This window comes from Ambystoma mexicanum, chromosome 1q (assembly GCF_040938575.1).
Source record: "Ambystoma mexicanum isolate Mex_15411 chromosome 1q, UKY_AmexF1_1, whole genome shotgun sequence".
Classification (NCBI taxonomy): Eukaryota; Metazoa; Chordata; class Amphibia; order Caudata; family Ambystomatidae; genus Ambystoma; species Ambystoma mexicanum.
The window spans coordinates 437856556-437883438 of record NC_090922.1 but is presented as its reverse complement, the minus strand read 5'-3'; the positions used below and the strand labels follow the sequence as shown (position 1 = coordinate 437883438).

At 45.2% G+C, this 26883-nt stretch overlaps 1 protein-coding gene across 14 annotated transcripts in view; it reads left to right on the top strand.

Annotated features, from left to right (window-relative positions):
• Positions 1-26883, top strand: part of PHAF1 (phagophore assembly factor 1) — a 1056812-nt gene that overhangs the window by 760696 nt on the left and 269233 nt on the right. For all 14 annotated transcript variants that reach the window (XR_011284154.1, XM_069640131.1, XM_069640088.1 and 11 more), the window contains 2 exons: positions 13509-13642; positions 13946-14029. Coding sequence is in view for 13 of the 14 variants with exons in the window: in XM_069640131.1 (XP_069496232.1) it covers positions 13509-13642; positions 13946-14029 (218 nt within the window). In the remaining variant the exon portion in view is untranslated. The remainder of the gene's footprint in view (positions 1-13508; positions 13643-13945; positions 14030-26883) is intronic.

The following is a 26883-nucleotide window of genomic DNA, read 5'->3' as shown; positions in this document are numbered from 1 at the left end:
GACGATCATCGGACAAATCGAAGGGTCAGTCGTTGCAGAGAAAACGTTGCAAAAAACGTTCCCGTTCTCTAAGCGATTCCTGCCACTAGAAAAAAGAGATTGAAGAAACAGTGTCATAGGTCTCTGTCTTCATCCTCCGACTCCTCTTCTGAATGCAGGGTGTCCTGCCCAGTTAAGTCGGCTACAAAAGCTGAATGGGAGGTTTTCACGCTTATATGTTAAAGATCTTCGAAAAAGCAGCCCGGCCCCTTCGAAGGAAATGACGAGTCACGACCCAGTTGCGCCTACCAAAGCCGATAAGAGTCTAAGAAGGCTAACGCTTGCGTGCCCTCAAGCCCACGTGAAAAGCCGTTGACCCCTCGAGTTCCTCATCCCTCAAAGACTCTTTCGAGTCGTGGGTAGAGCTCTGCGAGGCCAGTGCCGTCGGCACCAAAGGTGTCAAAACCTTCGACTCCATCAAAGGAAATTGAGAAAATGTCCAAGCCTTTGCCTAAAAAGGACTTCAAGTCTCTTTCCTCGATTTTTGAGAAGACTGAACCTTCAGACCAGGATACTCCAACTTTTGGCCTGGAATATGGAACACCTAATGTTCCAGAGACATTGGTGTCGGACGAGTCTGGGATGGAAAATGTATATGAAAACCTAAAGAGTGCAAGTGGTCTGGACACTTCCCCATGAATTGATTTTGCTACAACTGACCCGTCTGAGCACGCTGAGGCGTCATACAGTCAAATTATGAACTGGGTAACTGAGTACCTGAGTTGGGATAGACCAGCTACTACCTATACCAGACATACTTGACAAGGGCCCACAAAAAAACCCATTTTACCTTTTTGCACTGCAAAAAAGGGTAATGACACATTGGGAGTCCCCTGACATCACCCCTGCTGTCAGTAAATATTTAACTAGAAAATATAAACTGTCGAGCATTGATCTGGATTTCCTTTCAAGGCATCCTGCCCAGTGAGCCTAGTTGTACAGGGCACCACATCTACATCTAGGCAGGCAGCGTACCCTGCCATCCCTCCGGATAGGGACGACAAGCAAATAAACACTCTGACGAAAATGTTTTTTTCGTCCAGTAGTATAGCTCTAAAGTCTATCAATGCCGCTTGCGCTAACGGCCAAATTCACGCATACATTGTGGGACTGTATTTCGATGGCAGCTGAACACATCCCTGAGGGGGAAGAAAGGGGGAAATTCCTTAACATTGTAAAAGATGGTAAGGATGCGATGTGCGAATCCCTCCAGTCAGATCTGGACTCTGCCGATAATGTAAGCAAAGCCATGGCGGTGAGCACAGTAACACGCAGATCGCCGTGTTACTTTGCACCGGGTGTGCAGTCCAGACTCCCTAACATGCCCTTTGATGGCACACACCGGTTTGGCAACAAGTGAATTAGACCTTAAGGGTAGCAACCAAATCTCTGTGCTGCAGTAAGGCAGCCTCTACTATCTCACCCTACTGCTTAGGCCTGGAAGGGTGGGTAGGTCCTTTCATTACTATTCCTCATTTGGAAGAGCGAGAAGTCTGGCCAGTCAAAGAACCCAGCGAACATTCCCTCGTGGTGGATGAGGGAGCGGTGCTATGTCGACGCAGGCAGTGGCTACTTTAACCTCAGCCACTGCCTCAGTTGCCTCAAAACCACTCTGAGGCCTTGTATTTGTATTTTTGTATTTTTATTGTTTTATATAGCACCTTAATCTTAGGCGCTTTACAGTTAACAAGTAACACATCAAACATGGAACAGTAGAAGCAAAACAGTAAACATGAATCAAACTAAAAAATCAGTATTTAGAATAATTTGCACGTAAGAAGGGAGAGGAGAGGAGTGGAGAGGAGAGGAGGGGGGGTAGAAGAGGAGAGGGAAAGAGTAATGGGTGAAGTGAGCAACAAAAGAGAGGAGTTCATAAGAGAGAAGGGGACAGATAAAGATAAGAACAGAGAGAGGATAATAGGAGGAGGGAGGGATAGAGAGAGGGGGAAGTTATCAGGGAGGGGAGTGAAGAAGTTCTTTCAGTGAGGAGCAGAAAGAGTACTAGGTTGGGGAGGAGCGGATAGAGAGGTAGGGAGTTCCAGTGTAAGGGGGCAAGAAGCTGAAAGGAGTTGAAACGAGAAGAGGCACATGGTGGTGGGGGAACAGAAAGTAAGAAGAAATCAGCGGAACAAAGAGAGGGAGAGGGGGTATAGAATGAGAGAAGAGAGGTAAGGAGGAGCATGGTCATAAAGAGATTTAAAGACAAGACAAAGTAAGTGAAAATTAAGCTGGGAGTGGAAAGGAAGCCATCCTAGGTAAGAAAGTAAGTTGGAAATAGAGTCATGAGAAGAGAGTAGACAGAGTACGTATGGCAGAGTGATAAAGGGATTTTAGGGGGCAAGATGGGAAGTGGGAAGACTGAAGAAGAGAGAAGAACAATAGAAAAGGCGAGAGAAGATGAGGGAGGAAATTAAGAGTTTGGTAGCATAGCAGGTGAGAGGGGGACGGACTTTACGGATGTTGAAGAGAAGATGGCAGCATGCCCGAGCAGTGAGGGGGATATGATGAGAGAAGGAGAGGGAAGAGTCAAACTATATGCCTAGATTACGAGCATGGTTGGAGATTGGAAGATTAGAAGGGGGAAAATGGATGGAGGGGGAGATGGAGAGGGTAGGGAGTTGGATGGAAAGAACAAGACTTCAGTCTTGTCAGTGTTAAGAGAGCGATAGTGAGAGGACATCCAGTCTTTAATGACAGTAAGACCCGAAGAGAGGTTGAGATGTAAATCAGAGGTGAAGGATGCAAAGGAGAGGAACAGCTGGGTTTCATCGGCATAGAAATGGTGAGAAATACAGAAGGAAGAGATTATGGGGGCAAGGAGAGAGGTGTAAAGAGAGAATAAGAAGGGTCCAAGGACCGAGCCTTCGGGGACGTCGTAATTAAGAGGGAAGGTAGTAGAGGTTCGTCCTCCCCAAGAGACTGCGAAGGAGCGGTGGGAGAGGTAAGAGGAGAGTAGGTTAAGAACAGATCCTTTGAACCAAGAAAGGACAGAGTGTTGAGAATTAAGGGGTGATCGACAGTGTCAGACAACGGAGAGGTCAAGGAGGATGAGGATCGAGGAATGTTTAGAATAGCGAGCGGTAAAGAGGGAGTTAAGGACATAGGTAAGAGCGGACTCAGTGGAGTGCTTGGGGCGGAAGCCAGATTGAGAGGGGGGTAGGAGAGAGTGGGTAGTGACGAAAGTTAAGAGCTGAGAATAAGCAAAGCGTTCGAGTAATTTAGAGAGAAAAGGTAGGAGTGAGATTGGAGGCAAGAAGAGGATAAGCAGAAGTTTTGTTTTAGTATAGGGATGATGGTGGCATGCTTGAAGGCAGAGGGGAAGGTGGCCGTGGATAAACAAATGTTGAAGGAGGAGGTTAGGTAGGGAATGAGACGGGGGTAAACCTTAGGCATAAGAAGGGTCGGAATAGGGTCAGAAGGGACGGCAGTAGGATGGAATTTAGTTTAGGAGGAGAGAGACATCAAAGGGAGTGATAGGAGAAAATGTAGACATGTCAGCCGAGGGGGAGTGTAAGGAGAGGGGAGGAGTGGAAAAAGGAGTACAGACAATTTTTGGGCGAAGAGAAATAATTTTTTCAGAGAAGAAATTCGCAAAGTCAGAAGGAGAAAGAGGTGAAGTGGAAGAGGGGTCGGGAGCTGGAGGGGAGAGGAGACGAGAGAGTTTGAAAGATACGACTAGAATGAGAGGCTTGGGAGTGAAGGAGGTTAGAAAAGTAAGCACGTTTGGCAGAGTTAAGACAGGAGTCATATAAAGAGTGATAAAAATAATAGGAGGTTTGGTTAGGAAGAGAGGGGGATTTCAGCCAGCAACGCTCAAGGTGACGAAGGAGACGATTCATGGACAAGAGTTGAGGAGAGAGCCAGGGTTGGGAAGGTTTACGAGAAGGGCGGAAAGAGGAGAGGGGGGTAGAGTTGGTCAAGACTAGATGAGATAGAAGAGGATAGAGAGGACAAGGCAAGGTCAGCTGGAGGGAGGAGAAATCAGAGAGGGGAGGAAGAGAAGAAGAGCAGGTGTCAAGGAAGAGTGATGGGAAAAAGTTCCGGAGGTCGTGTCGAATAAAAGAAGTGGAGGAGGGTAAAGGAGAGGAAGGTGTGAAGTGCTGGAGGTAAGGGAGAACGAGAGCAAGGCATGATCAGGTAGATAGCTGGGTAAGAAGGAGACAGGAGAGGATCAGTAGGAGGAAATAAAGATGAGATCAAGAGTGGAGCCAGAGGAGTGAGTCGGAGTAGAGGGAAGCGGAGAGAGAAGGTAAGAGTCAAGGATCGAGAGAAGAGGTGAGGGTTGAGGGGAAGCAGGAATGTGGAGGTTGAAATCACCAGGTACAGTAAGGGGAGGGTGAGATAAGAGAGAGGAGGTGGTCAAAGTCATCATAAAAAGAGGAGATGGGGGCAGGGGGCCTGTAGATGATTAGGAAGGAGATGAGGATGAGTGAAAGATTTGTAAAGGTATTCAAAAGAAGAGAAAGTAGGTAGGGACAGTGAAGAAGTAGATGAAAGGTATTTAGGATGGAAGAGGATGCCCACTCCACTGCCACGACCAGTGGGACGAGAGACATGAGAAAAGGATGAGGAAGAGGTAGTGAGAGAAGCAGGGACAGTTGAGTTGTGAGGTGGTATCCAAGTTTCAGTTAAACAGAGAAAGTGAAGATTGAGACGAAAGAACATATCGTGAACAGCTGGGGTCTTATTACAGATGGATCTGCCATTCCAAAGAGCGATATTAATTAAGTTGGAAGGTTGGATTGGTGGGGTAGATGAGGTTAAGACGTTGAAGAGGGGGAGCAATGGAAGGGGGTGAGCGGGGGAAGGGGTAGAGCAAGGGGATGGACATAAGGAAAAGGGATGAGACAAGTAGAATTGGAAGGGGGAAGAGGAGGGGGCGGGAAGGAGAAGGTGAGGAGAGAGGTTGAAAAGAAGGGAGGAATCTAGCGATGCGAATGACAGGGAGGTGAGAGATTGCGAAGGGTAAGAGAGTTGAGAGGGGAAGAGGTCAGTAGGGTGAGGGGAAGATGGTAGGGAGGGGGAGGAGGACCAGTGAAGAGGCGGGGATGAGAAAAGGGGCGTTAGGAGGCAGTAGGTGGGGGTGGAGCAGGAGAGTTTGGGAGGGGCAGAGGGGGGGTCGAGGAGGAGATAGTAGGTTATAGTACAATGAGGTCAGGTGATGGTTGGTGACTAGGCAATGGGAAGGTAGAAGTGGAGCAAGGCCTTGGTCCACAAGACTTTGGTGGGGGGGGTAGGGGTAGCATTTGGAAGAATGGCAGGGCATTACTTCCGATGCTTGGTCCTTGCAAACCGTGGCCCAGGGTTACTGCCTCCCCTTTTTAAGAAGGCCTCTGGATCATCCAACAGGGAGCCACTCCTGCAACATTCCAGATCCATTGCTTTTGCAGGAGATCTCCAGTCTGCAAGAGAAAGGTGCTGTACAGTAAGTACCTGTGATGGAAAGGAACAGTGGTTGTTCCACTTACCTTTTGATCCCGAAAAGGACAGAGTATTGAGACCCATTATGTACTTGAGATACTTGAAGAAGTTCAAAAAGGTCACCCTTTATCAGATCCTTCAGGCCCTCCAGATTCAGGATTGGATGGTATCTGTGGACCTTCAGCATGCTTACTTCCACATGCCTATCCATCACAAGCACAGGAGGTACCTGAGGTTGGCCGTAGGTGGTTGTCACTAGCAGTTTTGAGTTCTGCCATTCGGGCTCACCTCCACCCCAAGGGTTTTCACCAAGTTTATGGCAGTGGTGGAAGCGAGTCTCAGGAGGGGGGGGTGGGATTCACGTCTACCTATACCTGGACAATTGGCTGATCAAGGCCCGTTTTCCTGAGCAAGTTCTGGAACATCTCAGCATCACCTGCCACACACTCTACAGACTGGGCTACTCCCTCAATTTCAAGAAGTTCCACATGATACCTTCACAAGCTCCAATTCATCGGAGTGATCGAGGATGCGTCCTGTGGGAAAGCCTCGCCACCCGAGGTGAGGGCTCAGCACATTCAGCAGATGGTAACCAGATTTCAGAATGCCCAGTATCTTCCGGCCTTCGATTTCCTAAGGTTGCTCGGCCTCATGGCATCCTGCATTTATCTGGTGCCAGAAATTTGTCGGAGGATGAGATCCCTCCAGTGGGCCCTTGGGTCCCAGTGGTCTCATTTTTCAGGCAAGATATCAGATCTACTTCAGGTTCCGAGCAGGGTTGCACATGATCTCCTGTGGTGGGCCTACAAGGACAACATTCTGAAGGGGGGGAACCTTTTTGGCAGCCATGGCCGGAGGTATCGGTAGTTACGGATGTCTCACTCATGGGAGGGGAAACCCACGCCAACGATCTGGCGGTCAGCGGTCGTTGGTTTCCATTGCTGAAGGCCTTTCTGCCCCCTCTACGGGGATAGAATTCCCTGATAATGACAGATAACACACTTGCCATCTACTACCTCAACAAGCGCAGAGGTGTAGTGTCACTATCACTGTGCAGAAAGGCAATGCAGCTCTGGTTCTGGGCACATCAAGTGGGGAATCTCCCTTTCAGCAGTTCATCTAGCCGGAGAGGAGAATACGGCAGGAGACCGGCTCGGACTGGCCTATAAGGCAATAGGGCAATGCCTGAGCCAAAAAGACAAAATGCAGTTTTTTGGCCCGTGTAGGCAGTTTGATGAGTTACTTCACCATGCGGCTAGTTGTTTTGACCAATGTTCCTGAATAAATAGTCTTTAAAATGCACAATGTGCATCATATTTTATCAACAACAAAAAAACCTTGGGTGGTACTCAAACTGTCGGTCACAAAAGGATTGAATTGCCATTTGCAACTGTGGGCCACTTTTTTGTTGGTGTCTGAGACAATTTTATGCCTCAGTTTGTCTCTAGCGGCCAACGCTCTGTGCAGGCAGAGCACGGTCTCACATGAGTGGGAACTAGCTCATGAAGTTCAAAAGGAGGTGCAAGTTGTTCTGCTCCAGGGAATTTCCTCAGAGAGGAGCTCTAGCAGGGGCGCATTTGTAGTGGACATGGAGTTTCCACTTGTGTACGAGTTTCCTCCCATCCCCATTCCTCATGTGATCAGGAGGTTGAGAATGTTCGGGAAGTCCATGATCCTAATTGCTCCGGATTGGGCAAGAAGGACATGGTACCGGGACCTTTTGGACATGTCCATCTGCTCTCCAATTCCTCTTGTGGGGTCCGAATCCATCCGGAGGTCAAGACTCTCAGCCTTCACGCCTGGTTTCTGAGAGATTAAGATATAAGGATTAGACCTCCCAGAAGGCGTAATGGAGATTATGCTTTCTTTCAGAAGACCAGCAACAAGATCTCTGTACCGCTGCCATTGGAACAAGTTCTGTAGCCGGTGAAGAGAGAATTATGTGGATCCTTTCCTGTGCGACACTCCTATGGCGTTATCATTCCTGCTGCATCTGGCCAATCTGGGGCTTTAGGTTGGCACTGTGAAGGGATACTTGGTGGCGCTATCTATTTTTAAGTGCACGCCGGAGCAGATATCTTACTTTAAAATGCCAATTGTAATCCAATTCTTCAAAGGGCTCACATAGGTGTTCTCTCCAGTTCCTTTTGTGGTTCCTGTTTGGGATTTAAATATGGTATTAAAATTACTCTTGTATGATCCGTTTTAGCCACACTCTCGTCCATTAAGGTTTCCAATGTTCAAAAACAATCTATGTAACGGCCATGACATCTGCACGCAGGGTCAGCGAGTAGCAGGCCTTGACGTGTAAGCTGCTTTGTACAACCTTTTATAAGGATAAAGTTGTACTAAGAGTGCAACCTATTTTTCTGCCGAAGGTGGTTTCGGCATTTCACGTATCCCAGAAAATTGTATTGCCAACTGTTTACCCTCCACCTCATCCTGGTAATGAAGAGGAGAGGGTTCACAGATTTGACCCCAAAAGCGATTTACGCTTTTATATTTCACATATGGCTAAACCAGGGCAAGATGATCAATTGTTGGATAGACCGGGCACAAACTGGGTCTTGCAGTGACAAAGCAGACTTTATCCCAATGGATAATTTTATGCATTATGGAGAAACCAGAAGCGAGGAAGACGTCTGCGGGGAAGAAAGGAAGAATTGCAGAGCAAGATGCCATCAAAGGCATCCAGGCGTCTCTACCTGTCATGTCAAACACTGAAAAACCGGAAAGCAGAAAAGACAGAAGTTTGGGCCAGGGAGACAACCGAATCGCCCAGTCGTTTACAGACTAGCCACCAGCCTCATCAGAGACGCTGCGGGCCATGTCAAGTGATGCAGACGTGACCGCCAGAGGACGCCAGAAGTCTCAGAGAAGCCCAAACAAAATAAGAAGCAGAAATTCCAGGGAACGGAAAGGACTTAGAAAACAGTACTTTGCATGGGAGTAAATAAAGTCTGTATGTGAGTTCAGGAAGCCATAAAAGGAACCATGAGAACAATAGGGTCTGGGACTCTTATGAGAAAAGAACATATACATACGAAGACAGTACTTGGCAGGGGAGTAAACAAAATCTGTATCTGAAAACAGGAACCCCAAAGAGAACTGTGAGTATGATACACATGAAAGCAGTACTTAGCAGGCGAGTAAACCAAGCCTGTATTTGATACCACAGCTTGTGATTGCATCCAGGCTGCTTTTCTTTGTTGCAGTGCCTAGTGGGAGGAAACCAGGTCTGCCAACCAGGGTCAGAGACCCATTACAGCTTGGGAGTGCATCCAGGTTGTTGTTCACCGCAGTCCCTGGTAGAGAGGAAGTCAGGTCTGCCAACGAGGATCAAAGACCCACTCCAGTCTGGAAACACATCAAGCTCCTTTTTGTTTTTTGCAACTGCGTCTGGTGGAAAGGAACCAGGTCTGCCAATCACAGTCGGGGATGCAGGGAGAGAAAAGAAGGGCCAACAAGGGGACAGAGTTTCACCCAACAATTATTGAACTTTACAAGAAGCCTTAACAAGGCCGGGTAAGGAAAATATTCCCCAATATGTCAAGGTCTGAAGATTCCAGAACTGTCTTTTGTCCAGGGGAAGGGGTGCCACTCCCTTGGGCTAGAAAGACCATCTATTCATTTAGTTTAAACTTAGAGTACGAGGGACAGAGTTAGGATTCTGACATTGGACATTGGGAGTTTGCTTTGGACATTCTGACACTAGTTATTTCAGTTGAGGTAGGGAAAACCCCTCTTAGAGCTAGGGCGAGATTTTTTTTTTTTTCCTTTTTGCACTTTAATAAATGTTTCTAATAATTACCATGGCCGCTCCGTGTCAGTCTTACTTCTGCACCCTTACAGTGTGCAACTTCTAGATCTTCATGTCCCATCCCCCAGCATCATTTTGGAAGTGTTAATCCATAAGATGATGCAAATATCGAAGACCACACTAGTAGATGTTTACTTAACGTGCTGTTAGCCTGCTCACACGAGAGGACTATCAACAGGCCACTTCTTGTTCACTTTCCCCACATTGATTTCTCTGGCACATACCGAGCTTTGGCCTGTTCAGTCACCACCAACGTGCTTGTGACACTACTCCCCCACATCAGGTGGGTTGTATCACTACACCGCCCTACTCCATGACATCCAACAAGACAGTTCATTTAAAATTATAATGGGCTTCCTGCCACTAAAGAAGTAGGTCAGACTTCATGTGTTAGGGATGATCACATCGAAGGACACAATTTGAGAAATATACACTTTCATATATGCACTGGTGTCACAAGAAAGAGGGGGATGTACAGTTACTGTCTTAAGCTATGTTCTGCCTTTTATGTACTGTGCAGCCATACCTAGCAGTTGGTTGGTAAAGGCAAATTCCTTGTTACATCGAAGGTTTACATAGTACATGAAAGTCCTGCATGCAAGCAATGCAGATAAAACATAGAGTAAAGATAAATACCAGGAACCCATATGCCTCTTAAGAGGTAATAAGGAGCATTGGTGAGTCCAATTCACAGAAATCGCAGCCTACTACTGTACATGAAGTTATGAGCCTATGTTTGATAACATGACATCAAGCATACTTTGCTTTCTCCTCCTAGTGTGCATTGTTCACTTCCAGTAATGACTGTCAGGGGTATGGTAGGGCAGCACAAATGTTTACCACCCCATTAAGTATAACGGCAGAATAGGGGACATTCCGGCTGATAGTGCGGAAAAAGGTTTGAGGCTTGATGCTGCCCCCAGGGACTTTCTTTGGACAGACAGAGAGCATGAAACCATCCACCAAATAAGGGCTAGCAGACCTTTTATGCCAGTCTGGGCACTGGAATGCTCAGAACACTGAGATTGGCCAGGAGTGCCATGCATTCCAGCCAGTTTGGTGGCCAGAACACATGAGCTCCCCTGATTGGTTGGATTGTGTAGGTCATAGTCTGGCACTGTCTGCCCATCAGAAACGCACAAAAAAAATTGCATTCGGGAAGGTTAAGTGGAACCCAGAAATAATATGCATGTTTGTGCTTTTGCTTGCGCCTTTCTGCCCACCTATATTTAGGAGAGAAGTCAATGGTCCAATGACATTGGGAGAACCTTGTTCTAATTGCAGTACACCTGAAAACGCTAATGTGGTGAAATGCAGAAAGCATAACAAACAGAAGAACTTTCAGCAATCTAACACTTCAGGCAACATAACTACAAAGGCATTCTTGATAGGATAGGAAGAGCATGTTTGCATAGGAGAGTGAATTCTGAAGAAGAGATAGTTAGGAAACATTTGTTAGAGGTGGGAAAAATACGCCTTGTTTGGAAGTTCCTGTCACATTTTAGTGGGAAAGTGGGTTGCATCAGGATAGACCCACAAACATGTTTTATGTCATCGTATAAGGGAATGAGGGGCATTTAGAGAGGCATAGCCTACTTGGTATTAGTCTTTAAACAGAAGAACAGCACTGGTCACAAAACACATGACACTGGACTAGGTCAAGATGTAGATATTGAAAAATGTGTATTGAATCAGGAAGTGTTTGTCGTTACTTCAGGAATTAAGAGAGCACCCTGGGAGTGCACCATAGATGGCACTTGTGTTTGCATCAGGGATTAATTCCAAACATACTGTTAATAAATTGGCAACATATATTTGCTTATGCCTTTTTTGCCATTAGCACTCGTGATTTGGAAAGGAAACACTGCTTCAATGATGCCATTGAAGGGCTTGATGTCATCCTGGCTCAATTTCAGGATGAAAAGAGGAATCCTTCAGTCATTCTTCAGACTGTCATTGGAGCCAAGAGTACTACGAAGAGTTGCAGCCATATGAAGACCTCTCTACACTGATCCTGTCCTCTGGAGCGCTACGAAGTAGCCCAGGACGACCCTGGCGGCTACACAGCTCTGTCCAGGGCCTCTGCTGTGCACCAGATGCAGGTCAGAGTTTCGCCTTGGAACTCTGCAGGGCTTCAGCTTGTGGCCCAAGAATAATCCTTGTGAGCGCCGCCGCCTGCTACTGCTCGAGTGCATTGATCTTCTGTGCTGCCGCTTCTGTCATGTCCTGGGAGGTCTTTTTCGTTGAGGGGCTTGTTGTGGTCTATATATCAGGGTGCTTAGGTCTTTCAGCTTTCCACCATAAGGAATCATCTCACCAGAGTTGGAAACCAGTGCTTAGCCGGACCCAATCCTGAACTCAAAATTACTCTGCACCGTGAGCCCTGCACTCCCTGCAACTAAACCAACGGTATAGGTGAGTTAGCCTAGCGAACCTGGGAACCCTAGTGAAATCTGAGTAGGGGGTGGGGGGGGCAAACCTATTTTCTTTGAAAGATTAAACATAACCTTGGCATCAGTTAGATTACTCTACACAGCTGGGAGTTAAATATGCCTCTCACCAGACACACCATTTGGGGCAATGCATGACACTGTCATTCAAGATGTGTTCTTTCTTAGCTACCACTGCTTTAAGAAAGGAGAGAGGTTGAAGAGTTGTTTGGTATTGTTTAGAATATTTGTTATCTAACAGGTTCAGTTTAGGCACTTAAACTGGTACTGAGATGAGGGTATTGGGCTGGCGTTTTCTTTACAGAAATGCAAGCAGTTTTTAACTTTTATTTATAGATAGTAACAGAATAGAGAACCCAACCTATATATAGCGGGGTGAAGCACAGCATATGAAGGAAGCTATAATTGCTATCAATTGGCAAAGCTATTAGTACATGTAAGCAATCTCTTTCTTTATCTGTACAGTTGCTCTTCTATAAAGTCGCCATGATCCAGAAGCCACTAACGAAATCAGTTCTTCTTTAACATGATAGGAACATCTGAAATTGCATGTTGGCTTAGACCACTGAAAAATATGATTGCCTCTTGTATGCAGACATATGTTGTATAGTTTGAAAATAGTTTTCATTTTTCATGAAGCAACTCTGACCCTTGCTGTCTTAACCCAGTACTTACCTTGATTCTAGCTAATCCCCTGTATTCAATGCTACACCAAGTATTGAGATGCATGCAAATACCTTCATGATATCTTGTGTGGCTCTTAAAATGTTTCATCAGTGGAAAAAGCTCTCCCTGCAAAACTTTGCTCGTCTTTCAGTGCGTCAGGTTTCGGATCTGTCCTAGGCTCCTCTGGTTTTTAGAAAGATGTGCAGAAAAGCAAGCTTTTAATGTTTGCGCTTGGCAGGTTCTGCACAATTATTACTCTAGGCTGATGCAATTAGGTCCAGCTGTCAATTAGTAATCTCTTTCACGGATATTTGATATAGGCACAAAGTTGCTTTTACTACTGAAAATAATTACTGTACCAAACCGATTTCCTAAAAACGTACATAAAAAGCATACATGTGTATTTATGGAATAAGAGCATGGAAGTCATTATTTTCCTTCTCGCAGCCAGTCAGAATGTTTGGAATTAGGTCAGTAACTACTGCTACTGACTGCATTCTAGACATTCTAACTTCAGAAGAAACCATGGAAATAAGGAGAAACAGAAGTGCAATTTCCCAGGAAGTCTTCTTTCAACAGCACACCCTAACCTAATTTAACACTGCAAACTGTATGATAAAATATGTAACAATTGTTTCACGTTTGTAAAGAAAATACATTCACTTTAACATTCCATGTAAAGCAAGCTTATGCAACACTGTTCCAGTTCAAGAAAGTTTACAAGTAAAGACAACATAGTTATTTAAATATTACAATAGTAAACCACATTACATTTATTAAACATTTTGCATACTTTGCTCTTTAATAAACTAACCTGTTTTACTTCACCGCCACAACTCCAAAACCTTTATTGCTACTAGCAACTGTGTGCTGACAGCCTTATTATATTATTAAACCTACGTGAGGGACCGTTATTTCTTTGGATAATGACCCTTTCCCAAAAGGATGTCCCTCTGCTTTTTCTCGGGCCATAGCTTGGGAACAGATCATTATCCTGAGATAATGACCCCTCTGTCTGTAAGGCTATAAGTGGCAATAGCATATTAGGTTTTCCGAGATTGTAGGTACATTGTGACGGGGCTAATTGCTGACTGCTCTTCTATATCCTACAGGCAGTGGGCCAGGGGTAATGGCAGATGCAAAGATGCGGGTATCGGAGCGTTGCGTGTACTTTGGGGATTCCTGTCAAGATGTTTTAAGCACATTAGGATCTCCGCACAAGGTTTTCTACAAGTCTGAAGACAAGGTACGACAATGCAATCTGTTACCAACTTTTAAAGTTTATATCCTGACCAGGGCATCGGTAGCACATCACTGTGCTTTTGATATTGTGCGAAAACTGTCCGATAGCTTAGCTTCTATGTACTTTAAAAATTGATCATGTACCTTTTGAGAGTAAGTAAGTGATCTTTCTAAACACTTCAAGGCCTCAATTTTAACTTTTCCAGGGGCACATTTTCTTTAGGCTAAAAACGATCAGTTTCTTTTTACTGTTGATTTTATTATATTTTTTTCTTTTGCTGGTAATAGATGTTTGTACTTCTTACAGATGAAAATCCATTCCCCGTCGCCCCATAAGCAGGTTCCTTCAAAGTGCAATGACTACTTCTTTAACTACTTCACCCTTGGAGTGGTAAGTTGCATTACCATATATCATTTTATTTCAGCAACATCATTATTCTCTGCCTCTTGATAATAGAGGAGAAACAAACTTTTTTTGGTTTTGTTTACCAAACATTTTTGTCATGATAACGGTGTACTCCTTTTTTTTTTAGCAGAATGTTTTGTATTTCATGTTCATAGCCAGAATTATGTGAAGCTTCTGAAAAGGCTATGCAGCAGTGTTGAAAAAGGGAAAAGCCTACTTCTGTCACGTGATTTGAAAAATGTTTCATCCAATCTTTTCCAAGCCAAGTGCGAGGTATTTGGCTCCAACCAGCACAGAATTATTGCTCTGGATGTGTGATTGTAATAGATATCGTAGTCTCTCTTGATCTAGGGACTTCAGAGGTGTAGTCCGTGTGTTGATAGGCTGAAGAAGACTGAGCTGGAGTCTTCTTGTCCTGCTCAGCCTTTTGGATGGCCAGTTTATCCCAAAGCGCTTGTGCTGGGCTTGCCCAGGAAATCCTGGTAGATGGCAGAGGAGGGGATTGTCTGAACCCTCTGTGTTGGCACTGAACTTCGACTCACACTACAACTTTGCTTGTTATCCTGATAATAAATTCTTTGGGGTAGGTGCCCTAAAGCACAGGAGATGGGCTGCGCTGACGTCTGTCTGCCCATGCAGAAGTTAAATATCATCAACGTGCACACTTGTGTTTTATCTCAGAGGAGGAAGAGGGGTGCTCTGTTGCTCTTCTTGGTTCCCCAGTCATAACAGTCCATGGATTCTTCCTGGAAGACCCCTTTTGGTTTCTACTCTGTGATAAGATTGCCAGAGGGCCGAGGGGTACCTTCATGCTTTTATTTGACAAGCCTCCTCAGTGGCACCATAATACAATTGCATCATAGACTGCCATTGATGTGCTTTGTATAGTGTTTGTGAGTGATTGTATTGTAAATGAGGAATACATTTTTTTTGTATAAATTCTGCCTCTTCATTTTTTTTTTGTGTGCAAACATAAGTCCCTAAACTTTTGGAAACCTTGGGCTCTTGCAAACCTGACTGGATTGTTGTAGACAGGGGCAACTGCCCATTGCTCTGTTGTCTGCGTCAACATAGCATCTACAGTGAATATAGGTATAATCGCCCACATTTGTGCCACAAATATTCTTACTTGTTTGTAACCTCAGGTAACGGTCCTGTGTAAAGCAAGTGCTTTTAACAGGGTTATGGTCCTATTTGTGGCAAGATGAGATGGAGGCGTTCACAAAGGGAAGAGGTTGATGATATGATGTAATGATCTGATTGAGAAGAAACATTTTTTGATGAGTTAATTTCAGTGTCGTATGTTGGTTCTGGGGTAATGATTCCCATGTAGCATACTTTTTGCACAGGAATGAGTCAAGGATCCATGGATAAGGCCACATTTGTGCAAGCCAGATAGTTGGTCCTAGTTGAAAGGGATGATTTTGGGTTTGGAACGGATGAATTTGAGTCTGTTAGCATACATCCAAATGGAGAGACATGCTCTGCAGTTTAAGTTGCATTTATTTCCAAAACTAAGGATTATGTGGATGTCATCCCCGTTGGTGAAGAAACTGAGGTTGTAGCAACTGATGTGGTCTGCCAAACGTTTGAGAAATGCTGGGCAAGGGCAGCTATTGAATGGATCCCTGTGGTACTCTGAAGAGTAAGTCTGTATTATCTGATTCGAAGGGTGGTAGAGTAATTGATTGGGTGTAGTCTAATACAAAGAATTGGATCCAAGCTAGCACTTGTTTACCTATCCCTGCACAGTATTAGCGATCTACAAGAATCTCATGATCAACAGTGGTCGATAAGTATTAAGATGCAGGCACATGTTGTGCCTGATATTCATCTGATGTTTCCAGCTACACTCCGCATAGATTCTATTCCTGTTTTTTCTGGTAGCTTCTTTTAGGGGCAAACTACTGCATATATTAGTTATTTTGTAATGCTGGCTGTGAGAAAGGGGTGTATTGACGAGAGAGCAGAGGTACTCCTAAATGAGCAGAGCAAGAGGTTTGGTGGGGAAATGTCCCCGTGAGAGTTGATAGACATGCAGGTATTGAACATGTTGGAAATTGATAATTTGTTGATTGGGGGGGGGTGGAGGCTGATAGCATGGGAGAGGGAGGAGATGGTTCGGGAAGAGGGACAGTGAAGTCTGGGCCTAGAAGGCTGCCAATGATGGTTTGGCAGATATTGCTGATTTTTGTGCAGAAAAAAAGCTGTTTGGATTCTGCATAAATGTTGGATGGTTTAATAGTGTTAAGATGTGTTGGGAAATCATTGGCCGTCTATGATCATGAAATATTCTTTTGAGGTGTTCAATGTGAGTGTAAGAAGGTCTGTAAAGTAATTTTTGCTTCACTGATCCTTTCCTTGTAGTGTGGCAGCATTGATTGTAAGGCAGTTTTAGCTTTGAAAGTGTTTGGTTGCATGATGTGTTTGAGATGTTTTTGCTCATGGTTCTTTTTCACTTGAACTGTTATGTTGGGGGTGTCAAGAAATATTTGTGACCCTTGAGAAAGTTTGGCAAAAGACTTTATGAACACCATGAACTCCTAAATTCGGTCCACTTTCCTCCATACATGGGTGTCCGTCGTAGGCGACGGGACCAAAGCTCTATTTGCGCAGCATAAAAAGGGTATTTCCCTTTAAAACAATTTGTGTTGTGCAGTAAAGCTCAGCAGCGTGGGCATGGCTAACCTCGGTGACCCAGCCTGCCAGCAACACCCATTGATCCTTTTCTACACATTGACAGGACTGGATGCTCTGCACATTTTTCTTTCTGCATCTCGCCTACCGGCAACATCTGTCCGTCTTTTTATGACTGGTGTAACGTGATTTACAGCTTGTTCCTCCTGTGGAAGGCACAACGCAGCAGGAGACTCTCATGGACTTTGTTTCGAGTGCTTAGGCCCAAGTACAGGTGGGTAGAGTGTTCATCATGTCACGCATTTTGCCCTTGCATGCTGCGTCGAAGATTAGCTTGTTGGCAGGGAGTCTTCCATGTTTCGCCTCCAGGACACAAGGCATTTGTCTCATCTAAAACAACAAAGTCACAGGTTAGTCCGGGAGGGACATGAGTCCTTTACAGGCTAACCACCGCCCAAACAGCGAGCACTCGGAGGTCTTACCGGCTTCTACCGGTATTTGCACCAAGGTTCCTTTGGAAACTATTACCAGAGCGGTCTCTGAAGTCAATCAGGCTGTTACCGGAGCTTCCACTGAGGACCTTTGGAGGTCCTGTATAGTGTCTGCTAGACCCAAGGTGACGCCTCAGCATCCAAAGCCTATGGGCCTCAAGAACCAGAGGGTCCCAACCAATTGGAGGTCGCTCTAAGAGCTTATCTGACCGTAAAGGGGCAGCGCCAAGGGCTCTGCTGGGTCTGGTGCCTTGACCTTGCTCTGAATGAAACTCATCACTTAAAGGCCACAATTCAGGCCCAAAATCACTTAAGGCCTGAGTAGTTAACTCACAAGCTTCCAATATTCAGCAAGCTTTGTCCAAGAAACCTCAGCCGAGAACCTCCAATTCTGTTATGTCATCGAAGGAGCAGTGTCCTAGGCCCCGCAAAATGGTGTCTTAGACGTCAAGACACAGAGAGACACTTCGGGTTTCTGGGTCTCATACTGCTGAGGAGATTTGAGACTTCTTCTGCGGAATCCCTGGATACATTGAGATCCATAACGCCTCAAATTCCCCTGTCTCCCAGGGTTGGTAAAGGAGGCTTTTGTGGGAGTTGACTGGTCACCAGTGTCAACTTGGTCCATGACTTACCCACTGCCCTCTTCTTCCGTGAGGTTTGGTGCTCCGCCTCCTCCCAGACATCCTATGTGGTACCCCGATCCATCTTCTTTGTGGGCTCTGTCATTCTCGTCTTCATGGACTTCTTCGGTTTCTACCTGAGAGGAAAGTTGTTTTGAAAGATTTCGAAGAATCATGCATTCATAGCTAATTCCACAAACTGCACCTATTCAAAAAGTGCCTACAATCCAGCCTAGAGCCCCCATATGTGTACCTCTAGCTCATATACCCATAACGGCTAACCAACCTGTCAAACCAACAGTCATACATCCTGTTCTGTCCACTTCAGATCCTGTGCCTTCATTGCGGCTTTCACTCGCTCCGATTGTTGCTCTGGATGTGCCCCAACTAAGCTCCTAATCAGAAGCCGGATTACCCAAAAGACACTGATGAGGAAGAGGAGTCCTCCTTGTGTACAAGGACTTTCCACAGTCGCATGTGGGGGCTTCAGGATGTCCAAGGCCGGCAGGTTCCATAAAAAACGTAATCAGAGGTTCTCACATGTGGGATCTCTCTGAAGTCGGACAAAACGGGCATTCCTTTCCAAAAGGATGTCTTGGCAGAACTCCCCACTCTACTCTCACAGTGAGTAGAAAAATCTCATTACCGAGAACTACAATCTAAGCAGCCTGGCCTTGCAGCAAATTCAAAACCGCACTCTTCAGTGGTTGCAGCAATGCATTTTTCAATACCATTGCAAACTACATCCTTCAGGGCTCAGTCTTCGACACTTTAAAAGGACACATTGACAGAAACGGATGGCAAAAAGATGTATGCCATTGCAGCACTCCACCTTCATCAGGCCAATGCCCTGTTAGTGACAGCAAATAAACGGCTATGTATGGAAATATATTTTCAACATTATTTACCGCCAAATAGAGTGGCAGCGTTCATGCTTGGCTGAAGCTTAAACCTATCGCTCAGGACTTGAGTCTTCAATGCAGCATATAAATACAGCATCTGGGCCATTGCTTTAGGAATTGACAAGTGCACTGTACAATCTGGAGTAGGCCAATTTGTTTTAACAACAAGTTTGTCCAGGAAAAAATATTTGACATCCCTTTCTAGGGAAATTATTTATTCCACTTGTCGACTGATGAGGAATTGAATAAGGCATCCACAGTGACTGCTAAATATCTTAATTAGTTCCTTCCGTCTTTAAGACCACCTCAGCTGGACTTCAAAACCAAATGTTTTGGGAGTTTTGAGGCTGCCATGACAGAAGGAGCAGACAGCCCGATATGTTCCCTAGCGCCCAAAGAAGGAAGCAGCTAAAGATCTTCCAACAGAAGATTCTTTCACTCCTCCTCGTCTACCTCTGCCAAATTAAAATATCAGTGAGCGTTGCGTCCTGGTCCACTCCAGGATCTTCACGTACCATCACGGATTGTGACCAGAGGATATCTGTTGTGCATTTTTCCAATCCCCCGTCCTCTCGAAGTCTGCTCGGCCACTCTTTTTCTCGAAAATCTCAAATCTGCTGCAGATCAGGAATATAGAGGGAGGCCCTCTCTAGAAAAAGGAGCGTGTACTACCCTCATCTTTTTACTGTCCCGAAAAGGAACAAGGCAGGCCTGCAGACAGTCGTGGACCTTTAATCTCTCCCTACCCTTACACAAATTCAGGATAGTTGTGCCTGCTCAAATCCGGAATGCTCTCAACAGAGAGATTGGTTGTGCGCTGTGGATCTGAAAGACGCTTACCTGCATGTCCCCATCTATGCCAAGCGCAACAAATTCCTAATTCTCTCTACGGGTCGTCATTTTCATTCCTGGGAATGAATGCGGCTCCCCGAGTATTTTCAAAGTTAATGAGTCTCGTGGCAGCCCACCTAAGCATGCACGAGGTTCATATTTATCCATATCTGGATGACTGAGCAGAGACATATCAGCAAGCAAGAGCATCGCTCAATCGGTTGCTAGACCTGTTGTTCGACCTTGGACCTTCGGTCAATCTGAAAAAAATCATGCCTAGCCCAAACTAAGAAGATCAAGTTAATAGGCTTAAGCAGAGTTTTCCTCATGAAGGAGAGCATCCTGGAAATTGCATTTCTTTAAATCTCAAGAACCCTCAGTTTGGTGGTTCTAGCATCTTCTGGGACTCATGGTTGCTTCTGTTCTGTCTCTGCCATTTGCACGTCTCAGCATGAGTTGTCTGCAACTTCATCTTGCAGCCTAATGGAAACAGGAGACAAAGACGCAGACAAACAGAATTTCAATACCTCTGGATTTAGCATCAGACCTGCAGTGGTGGAAAGACGATATACATCTGTGAATGGAAGTACCTTTCCAGGAGCCCCCTCATCTGCACACCATATCATCAGATTTGTGTCTCACTGGTTGTGGTACGACTGGGGTAATTTCAAACAAATGCTCTGTGGTACGCAAAGGGGAAGGGATTACAAATAAAAGTTTTGCAGCGGTTGGCAATCTTGAGGGTGCTAAAATCCTTCCTTGCCATATTTCCAAATTCCACAGGACTCGCATCATGATGGACATGTTTTATGTCAACAAAAAGGGGTGAACCAGCCCCCTCACACTGCCTTGCTGGTTATCGATTCAAATTTGGGAATGCGCTACTGTCCATCAGATATCGCTACAAGCGGTTCTCTTGTCGGCGTAACTCGTCTAAGTCGCCTCCCTCCATTCTCCAGGAAGTCTTTCAGAAATGGGAGTTCCCTAGCTTGGGTCATAGAACCGCAAATGTCACCTCTTCGCATTTCCGAGGGACAGGAACCATTTCGCCTTGTCAGATGCTCCCCAGATCACGTGGGATCAAGGGCAACTGGACATGCAGGAGCCTGGGTCCGAGATCAGATGGTAGCTAGGTGGCCAGTGCGTGGAGCAGTCAGGACATCAGCAGGGGAGAGGAAGCAGAAAGGATGGCCTTGAGTTGCTTCCGGAACCAGAGACGGTTCTGATCAAGTTTGAGAGAGTCGGGGAGGTTGTTGCTGTTCCAGCCCTCATTTAAAAATACTAAGAGAATTAAAAACCTTGTACATGAAGAACTCTGATATAATCATAAAAGATACCGCTTGGTGTACTGTGATTCAAGATGCTATGCAGGGCAAACTGGTTCAGATAAAGAAGTATAATAAGAGCATTCACATGATTGTGGATACCATGGCTAATCTGGCTCATGTGGTGGCACCAACACAAACATTGCAAGACATGCAGTTCAATTAGCCAATATCATTGATCATCTTAAACCAACAAGCTGCAAAGGAGATCCTTGCACAGCAGTCACTATAAAGGCCTGTTCTCCCATCTTGATCAGTACTTTGTGCAAATTTGTAAACTCATCCTAAGCCGGAAATTATGTCCCAGTGGGGCTTAAGAGTGCATGGATCACACCCTTACTCTAGATAGGTTCTTTGCCCCAGTATCGCTGCCAATTACTGGCCGATTACTAATCCTCCTTATCTTTTTGTAATTTTAGACTGTGTGGCGTATATTCAAACTTCTGCACATTTGAATGAACACACCCTTCTTAATAAACAGCAATCAGGTTTTAAACAAGGTCATGGAACAGAAACAGCGTTTCTTGACTTGAAATCAAGAATATTGAATGCCATGGACAAAGGATAAATGGATGTGGTGATGCAGCTTTCGACCTGGTTGACCATGCGTTCGTTGCTGGTTACCAGGCTAAAAGAAGTTGCCCATTTTCCAGGTGATGCAGCCCTTTGGATTACCTCCTTCCACAGTGACAGGTGGTGCAGGGTCTGTAGCAAGGTTTCAGAAGCCCAACCTGCGCCCTTGGCTTACGGGGTACCACAGTGGGCATGTTTGTCCCCCTCATTGTATAATATTTTCACTGTCCGCTTTTTTAGTCTACTGGAAAGAATGGTGTGGCATTTACCAATTACGCGGAAGACGCACAATGTGTCATCCTGTTACCAGGTACCTATATAGAGAACGTAAATCGCATCAACAAAGTGTATGCTTTTATATAAACATGGATGATAGCAAATGATTTAGTTCTCAACAAAGAAAAAACAGATCTTATGGTAATAGGGACTGAGTATAAAATAAGAAAGCTTGGGCCTGATTATAATCACTTCTCTATAGCAAGGTTTGATATTGTGACTAAGAACAAAGTGAATACTTTGGGAATTATTCTGGATCAAAATTTGAATATGCGTGCGTGCACAGGTGAGCAGCCTTGTCTCCTCCTCGGCCTACGTTACTAGAACAAAAATTAATGGGTTAAAAACAATCTTGCTTTGTATCCTCCTCCCTTCTGTTTCATTCCAAAAAACAGCAATTGCAAGTGTATAGAATCGCACTTGGAAGCACCACCATGCCACATAGATGAACCCAGGTTTGAGGCATTTTTTCCTTCACGTTCCCCTCAGGAACTCGGCACCATCTAAAAGCCTGTTTAGCAATGGTTTGTTTTTTCTGGGACTGTCTTTGACTACTACATCGAGGGCACTCTGCCCCTTTTTTCCTGAAAACACGTACCCTGGATAGAACGATCTGGTCGCCATGGCAACGTCTATCAACTCAGCGTTTTTATTTGATTTTTCCCCTAGGCAGCCTCAATTGTCCAGCCGCTCTTACTAATGCATGCCTTTTTATCCTGTTTGGGTTTATAATTTCGGATTTTTCCGCGCTATTATTTATTCCCGATCCAAGATGGCGCCCACCATATCACTACACGGCGCTTAGCAACGCGTCTTCGCCGCAAGTGTGTGTCTGCCAGATACGAACAGACACTGCAGAGGGCGCTTCACTGAGAGCTCCTCCATCGGCAGCATCGCACAAGCACTGTTGGTACATCAGCCGGCCGTTCACATCTTTACAGCTTACATCCGTGAACACAGATACAGGTAACAAACACACTCAAGTCATTGTAGAGCGCAGTGTGCATTTAGCCCACATTATATTAAGAAAATTGTGACATCCCGTTTTCGTTCTTATTTCAGATCCGCTCCCGGGACTCCATTAGATGGGTATTTTTCCGTGCTTGTACTGTTGGCAATGGGAGACATCCCCTATCTTGGGTAAGCACGTTGATACAGCTTTTTAATACACCAAGTGCATACAGCACTATTTAGACCTCAAATTTAGAGTGATCACATTAATTTCTCTGCTTTTAGCAATATATGTGAAGAGATAGCTGCCCCTGCACGCTGACTTTGGACGTACGACCACCATTAATAGGTAAGATCCACTTAGCAGGCACGTGGACCTTATTATTAATTCTTTTCTCTATGATTGAGCTTTACAATACCAGATGTATTCACTGGGTATTGTCCATTTTTCTACTAGGTTACAGACCCTCGTCCCCACAGGTAAGCCATGTCTTTCCATTTCCTAGTCAGACATTTAGTGATTCATGTTACCTTCTAAACCAAATTAGTTTTGAGCCACCCCTTATCAATGTTCTCCATTCCTGTTTCAGCACTTCCTGAACATCCTGACCAGACTGTTTCCCTTCGTCCTGATGAAGGCCCTAGGAAGAAATGGCTCACCTAGCCCCGTTATAGGGCTGAAACACCTGGTGTAGATGCTTTTTTCACCAAATACACAACACTACCACTGTGAACTGTTTGTTTTTATAGAGATTTGTATGATTGACTTGTTTTAGTTTCTGTTCACTCTTTTTCTGACGCCTGTCGTCTACTTGCAGTAGCGACAGAAGCAACTGCATTAAAGTTTGTCTAACTATATCATCCTGCAAGTACAGGATCTTGCTTCTGTTTTGTTCTGACAATGCAAGTTATGTTTGCCTATGTGTTTTGTCTGTAATATGATGTTCATTATGTAAAATAGAAATTTAAAAATCTTTCCAAATATAAAACTTTTCGATACTTCTAAGTGTGATTCTATACACTTGCAATTGCTGTTTTTTGGAATGAAACAGAAGGGAGGAGGATACATAGCAAGATTGTTTTCAACCCATTCATTTTTGTTCTAGTAACGTAAGCCTTCCTGGGCAGAATAGGGTTGCTTCCACCAGGAGCCCTTTGATATCCTCCTCGGCCTACTACATAAAGTTGTTAGCACAACTTCGGCCGTTTATTTTGCAAGCTGATGCTGAGACTATAGCAAGGGTTATTGTGGGTGCAAAGATTGATTATTGCAGCAGCCTAAGTGTGGGAATCTCAAAAGCAGAATGTAATCGCCTGCAAGTGATTTAGAATAGTGGGGTAAGAGTAATTACTGGACTCAAAAAGAGAGATTGCGTTTCTGACACCAGACGCACTCTGCATTGGCTTCCAGTTGAAGCAAGGATTCTGTACCGCCTATTGATGATCACCCATAATTGCATTATGGGACTAAGTGCACCCTACTTGAGTGAGGCTCTGTTTAAGAAATTGAATGCAAGGACCTTTAGGTCTAATAATAAGAACCATTCGAGGGGATTGTATCCTCTGACGTATTCCACATCTATGACAGTAATCACCACAGCTGTGCTGCTTTGGAAAATGTTTCAGCGTCTGCGTCCTGTGTCGATGACGTCGATACGCTGTCCCTCGAGGGCCTCCGTCGAGCGCCGACGTCACCGGATGTTATATGTAGGACGCAAGACGGCCATAGCCTCAGTTCTGTTTTTTTCTGCAAACGTGTTAGCTTTGGAATCTTGGCGCGCCTTGGTTCTTCTCCTGTTGAATCGGTTCTTCTAACTTGGATATTGTGAATAATGTCTTTGTCTTCTTCTACCCCGCGGTCGGGCTTCAAGAAGTGTTGGGACTGCGGTTCCAAGATGTCCCTGATGGACCCGCACAGCGCCTGCCTTTGGTGCCTCCTTAGGTAGGGTTTCCAAGCCCCGGAAGTCGAAATCCACTGGGCTTTCGACCGACAATTCCATCGACGCCCTCAACGCCTTTTGAAGAGGCTTTACCGGAGGTGCCTCGGAAGGCCGTGGAACCTCTGAGTAAGTCAGTGAGGCCTGTGTTTGAGCCTTTTTCTGTACCTTCATCCAGGGATTTATTCCAGCCTTTGGATTACATCTCAGAGGTGGAAGAAGGGTCAGATGAGGAGGGGTTTGTACCTCCTGAGGTTCCTGTTGACCTGTTGTCTGGTCATAGTCAGATGGAAGACCTGCGTCAATCTCTGCATGACACCAGTGGTCTAGACACCTCCCCGGAGGTTGAATATGCAGGCCGGAGCCTGGTACACACGCTGAGTCTTCGTACAGACGTCTCATGTCGAGGGTGACTGAGTACTTGGGGTGGTCTGCTCCACCTGTGGATTTTCTGCAGGATGACCTGACAGATATATTGGACCAGGGTCCACCCACTGACCCGGTGCTGCCATTTCATATGGCCTTACAGAGAAGGGTGGCGGCAGCTTGGACTGCTACGGAGAGACTCCCGGCATTGAATAAGTTGCTACCGAAGAAATACCGTCCAGCCAGTGGCGACCCCAGCTACTTGTCTACTCACCCCACTCAGGAGAGTTTGGTGGTGCAGGCGGCTACGGCCCCGGCTAAGCAGGCTGCGTACCCTACCATCCCTCCGGATAGGGACGACAAGCGCTTTGACGGTTGGGCAAAGAAAGTATTTTCATCTGGGGATATGGCTTTAAAGGCAGCCAACTCCGTTTGTGCCTTGGCAAGATTCACTCACACTCTGTGGAATTGTGTATCTTTGGCGGCTGAACATATTCCCGAAGGGGAGGAACGGGATAGTTTTCTTGCCCTCGTGCAGGATGGCAAGGATGCCATGTGTGAATCCGTTCAGTCGGGTCTGGACGTGGCAGACTGTGTCAGCCGGTCCATGGCGGCGAGCACCGTGATGCGCAGGTTTGCGTGGTTGCGGAAGTCTGGTTTGCTACTGATGTACAGTCCCGGCTTCTCAACATGCCCTTTGATGGTGACCATCTTTTTGGCGGCAAGGCTGACAAGAGCCTTGAGAGGTTGCAGACCTTCAAAGCTGCAGCAAAGTCGTTGAGCGCTGCAGTGCGTCAACCTCTGCCTTTTCATCCTAGGGGACAGCAATGGATGGGAGGTTCCTTTCGATACTACTCTTCCTTTCAGTCCGTTTGTGGACATCATGCGAGCGGTGTGCGTCACATTTAACTTCACGGATTGTTGCCTGTATAGAAGACTATTTTCATTCTCTGTAAGTATTATTTATGGTTGCTGTAGTTAGCACCATCTTAGTTTCTATTTAACATTGGGCCATTGAGGCTTGTTTGACTGTAATGGCTATATTTGTGTTTACCCCGTTTTTTTGAATTTCACAGTATGGGATTAGTAGCCTGCAAGTGACTAGACGTTACATTTGAATATTGGATTTATTTATCCAGGATAAGTTGAATCCGCCGGTCCTGCTTTTGAAGTTAACATATGTTGAACAGATGCGTCTTTTGAGGTAAAAGTAGTCCTTATTGGATCCAAGGTACTTTCTATTCAGTTGGTTACTAATGTCAACACTAATTGGGGGTGTTTGTTTCCTTAGAATCCTATTATCCGTAGGAGCCTTGGATTATATTTTCACCGAAGGTGGTTTAACCTGGTGTTTTTTTTCATCACGGTTCGTTTGAGAATTGCTGGTAATTCTCTATACTGTTTGGGTAAGCATATTATTCTTTATTGGGTGGATAGCATTCTATTTTTGAGTTGACTATTACTACTTTAGGTTCTTTGTTTCCTGATTCGCTAGTATTATCTTGGGACGTTATTTGACACCCTGCTGGGACTCTTTAGGGATTAGAGCTGACTGTGGACATTCTTTGACTACTCTGACATTAGATCTTTTGAAATAGAGTATACATTGGGACACATTAGATTTTTGTTTTCTACTGTCCTTAGAAATTTTCTTTTAGTTCCTCTTTTTGGAGTCACATCAGTGTTGGAACCACGGTTCACCAGCCATTGAGCAAAAATGCACAGGGAATGAGCTTTTTTTTTAATATTAGTCACTTTGTATGAATTGTAATTAACTGTGGTTGTTACTATATCTAAATCTTTCTTGATCTTTCAACAGATGTAAAGGTGATGATTAACTGTATGTATATATGTAATTGCAGATTTTTATTGCTCCTGAAGAAGAGGAGTTTCCCTGAAACGCGTAGAGCTGGAAATCACAACGCAG